Here is a 2,996-nt window from a genome sequence, read left to right on the forward strand (position 1 = left end):
TCTTCTTGTGATAATTAAGATTGATACAGGCAACATTAATTTTTGGAAGGTGCCAAGGGAAACATGGATATAGAGCAGAGATCGGAAAAATTCTAAATAAAAAGAATTAAATAATAGGGTGCCTTTGATTTGTATTTTTATTTTTTATTTTCATTTGTAATATTTTTTGTTTTTTAAATTTTATAAAAAAAATAAAAACAGAACACAATATTTTATTATTTTTATTTTTTTCTTTATAAAATTCAAAAAACAAAAAACCCTAAAAATAAAAATAAAAAATACAAATACAAACCACCCTAAATGTCTCCACAATTTATAGGTAGTGGTGGCTGAGCTTGGTGCACTGAAAAAATATGTTCATTGAGGCTCGCTATAGTCTATATAGTCTAGACTTATCCGTTGTAACTTAGTGTGCGGCCATAAGTCCCATTTCCAAAAAGTCAAAACCAAAATAGACATCCTGCTCCTCTACCTGTCTAGTGTCTACCCTTGTAAGATACGTTTGGATAAAGCCAATAATCAAGTATAGGAAGAAAAAAAATTCTTTGAATAAAGTTATTTTTATAAGATATTTTCATAAGCCAAATAGAATAGCAGAATATGAATATCTACTAAAATAAAATATCAGCATCCAAAGCATAAGTTTTACCAACAACAGAGAGCCAGAGAATACAACTGCAGAGCATAGACCCAATCCCCAATTTTCTTCCACAATAAGAAACTCCTCTTCCTGTGTTATATTAAGTCCTTGAACATTTTCATCCTTGCATGTTCTTTTTCTGCATAGCAAAAGCTTTGGTTTACAGTAACAAGGAAATCATTATCAACCTGAGACCAAAAAAGAAAAAAGGTTAACGGCAGCAATCAGTGGAGAGTGGAGACATGGTTTTACTAATAATTTACTATTAGAATTTAGAACCCACCGTAATCATTTCCTCCTTCATTTTTCCCTTTTCATCCAAAAAAAAAAAACAGAGAAAAGAGAACAGAGAAAAAATGAAATCCAACACCTCAACACTACTCTCTTGATCAGATATGTCAACCACCCATACCCAAACACGCCACCATGGCCTTCTCGCCGCGATGCTGCTCTTCCTCCACCTGCTCCTTCCGCCGCCTCATACCGCCGCGCAGGCCGTTAACTCGCTGCCGCCTCCGCCGCCAGATGCCATCTCCAAGGTGAAGTTCGACAAGTCCATGGCCGTCGTCCTGGTCATCCTCGTCATCGTGTTCTTCGCCCTCGGCTTCCTCTCCGTGTACACGCGCCAGTGCGCGGAGCGTAGGATGAGAGCGAGGTTCGACCTCACGTTCCCCCTCGCCGGAAGCCACCGCCGGCAGCGTGGTTTGGACCGGGAGATCATCGAGACGTTCCCGACGTTTGTTTACTCCGCCGTGAAGACACAGAAGATAGGTCGTGCCACGCTAGAATGCGCCGTGTGCCTCAACGAGTTCAACGACGACGAAACGCTGCGTTTAATTCCAAAGTGCAGCCACGTGTTCCACCCTGATTGCATTGACGCATGGCTCGCTAACCACTCTACCTGCCCCGTTTGCCGCGCCAACCTCTTCCCCTCCGACAACAACAATAACGATAACGGCACCTTCGTTGCCGTTCAGATCCCTGATCCTGAGTCCAACGGTTCACATAGATCCGAAATTGCACAGATTAATAACGGTAACGATAACGGCGGAGGAGGAACGGCAACGGTAACGGAGTCTCCGAAGATGGATAGTTCAGTTAATCAGAGGCGTACGCCGTTACGGTCATGGTCAACGGGGTTTAGGATTGGGAATTTGTTTCCAAGGTCGCACTCGACGGGTCACTCGCTGGTCCAACCGGGGGAAAGCTTGGAGCGGTTTACGCTGAGGCTGCCGGAGGAGGTGCGAAACCGGCTGCTTATGAGTTCGACGCCATGTCAGACGACAAGCAACGGCGGCGCGGCGTTCTCTCGAGAGAGCAGCGTGAGGAGAGGGTTTAGAACCCGGAGTGTGGGTCCCGGGAGGGGCTACTTGCAGTATGAACGGTTTGGCGGGGTGGAGCGGCGAGGGTTCAATTGGACGCCGGCGTTTTTTAGTAGGGCCAGTTCTACCCGGTCTCCGGGGAACGGTTCGACGGCGGAGGAGAAGAAGGAGGTGGCGGTGGAAATTGGTGAACGGTCTTCGGATCGGTTATTTGCAGGTGGTGAGAGTTAGGTATTTGTTTAGGTTTCTAATTTAGGTAATTTGGTTGGTTGGTTGGAGTTGAAGGCGATTGTCAATTAGCTTCATTTTCACACTACAATTTTATTTTTACTTTTACTTTTACTTTTACTTTTACCAATGTGTCAAAGCATACAAGATCAGATATATACACACAAAATGCTACATAGAGATTCATCCAAACAGTCATGGTAAGGGGTTTAAGACTTTAAGGGGTTGGAATTCCTTCATAATCTTCTTCATAGAAACAAAATTACATTTTTTGGAAGGGAATACTTATTATTTTTATTGTAATGTATAAACTTTTTAAAGGTCTTGCGATTACCAAGTATTGTTATTACATAGGAAAATTTTGTATTAATACGCTGGTATTTAAGTGATTTTTAACCATATAATCAAAGATTAATCGTTAAAATTTACTTAAAAATACTAGGATATTGATATACTTAATTTTTCTATTATATATATAGATTCGTACCACATGGATTGCTAAATATGTAATTTAAAATAAGTTTAGAAGAAACAAATTGATAATGTGGTGATTTCATTACTAAACTAGCTAAGTCGTCGTAATTTTTGACTTTGTTAGTGATGGAACTAAAATTTTAACATTAAGGAGCCAAGTTCTTATAATAATAATAATAATATTAAATCTATAATATTTTTAGTTTTAGTTTTTTTATTTTTTATTATAATGAACTTATTCTAAAAGTATTTTTTTAAAAGTATAATAATAAAAAAATTTAAAATTTTTTATGTATTTAATGCATTGAAAATATAAAAAATTATATTTTCAA

General features: G+C 39.3%; 1 protein-coding gene across 1 annotated transcript; it reads left to right on the forward strand.

The window, feature by feature from the left end:
* The first annotated feature begins 410 nt into the window (after positions 1-410).
* LOC107460945 (RING-H2 finger protein ATL11) lies at positions 411-2,382 on the forward strand. The gene has a single exon (XM_016079378.3). It carries the CDS (start codon positions 1,036-1,038, stop codon positions 2,191-2,193), a length of 1,158 nt encoding a protein of 385 aa, XP_015934864.1. The 5' UTR covers positions 411-1,035; the 3' UTR covers positions 2,194-2,382.
* The last annotated feature ends 614 nt before the right edge of the window (positions 2,383-2,996 follow it).

Source organism: Arachis duranensis, chromosome 8 (genome assembly GCF_000817695.3).
Source record: "Arachis duranensis cultivar V14167 chromosome 8, aradu.V14167.gnm2.J7QH, whole genome shotgun sequence".
NCBI lineage: Eukaryota > Viridiplantae > Streptophyta > Magnoliopsida > Fabales > Fabaceae > Arachis > Arachis duranensis.

Bases quoted from the DNA above. Each gene is read 5' to 3' on its own strand.
- LOC107460945 (XM_016079378.3), top strand. From the start codon at position 1,036: ATGTCAACCACCCATACCCAAACACGCCACCATGGCCTTCTCGCCGCG.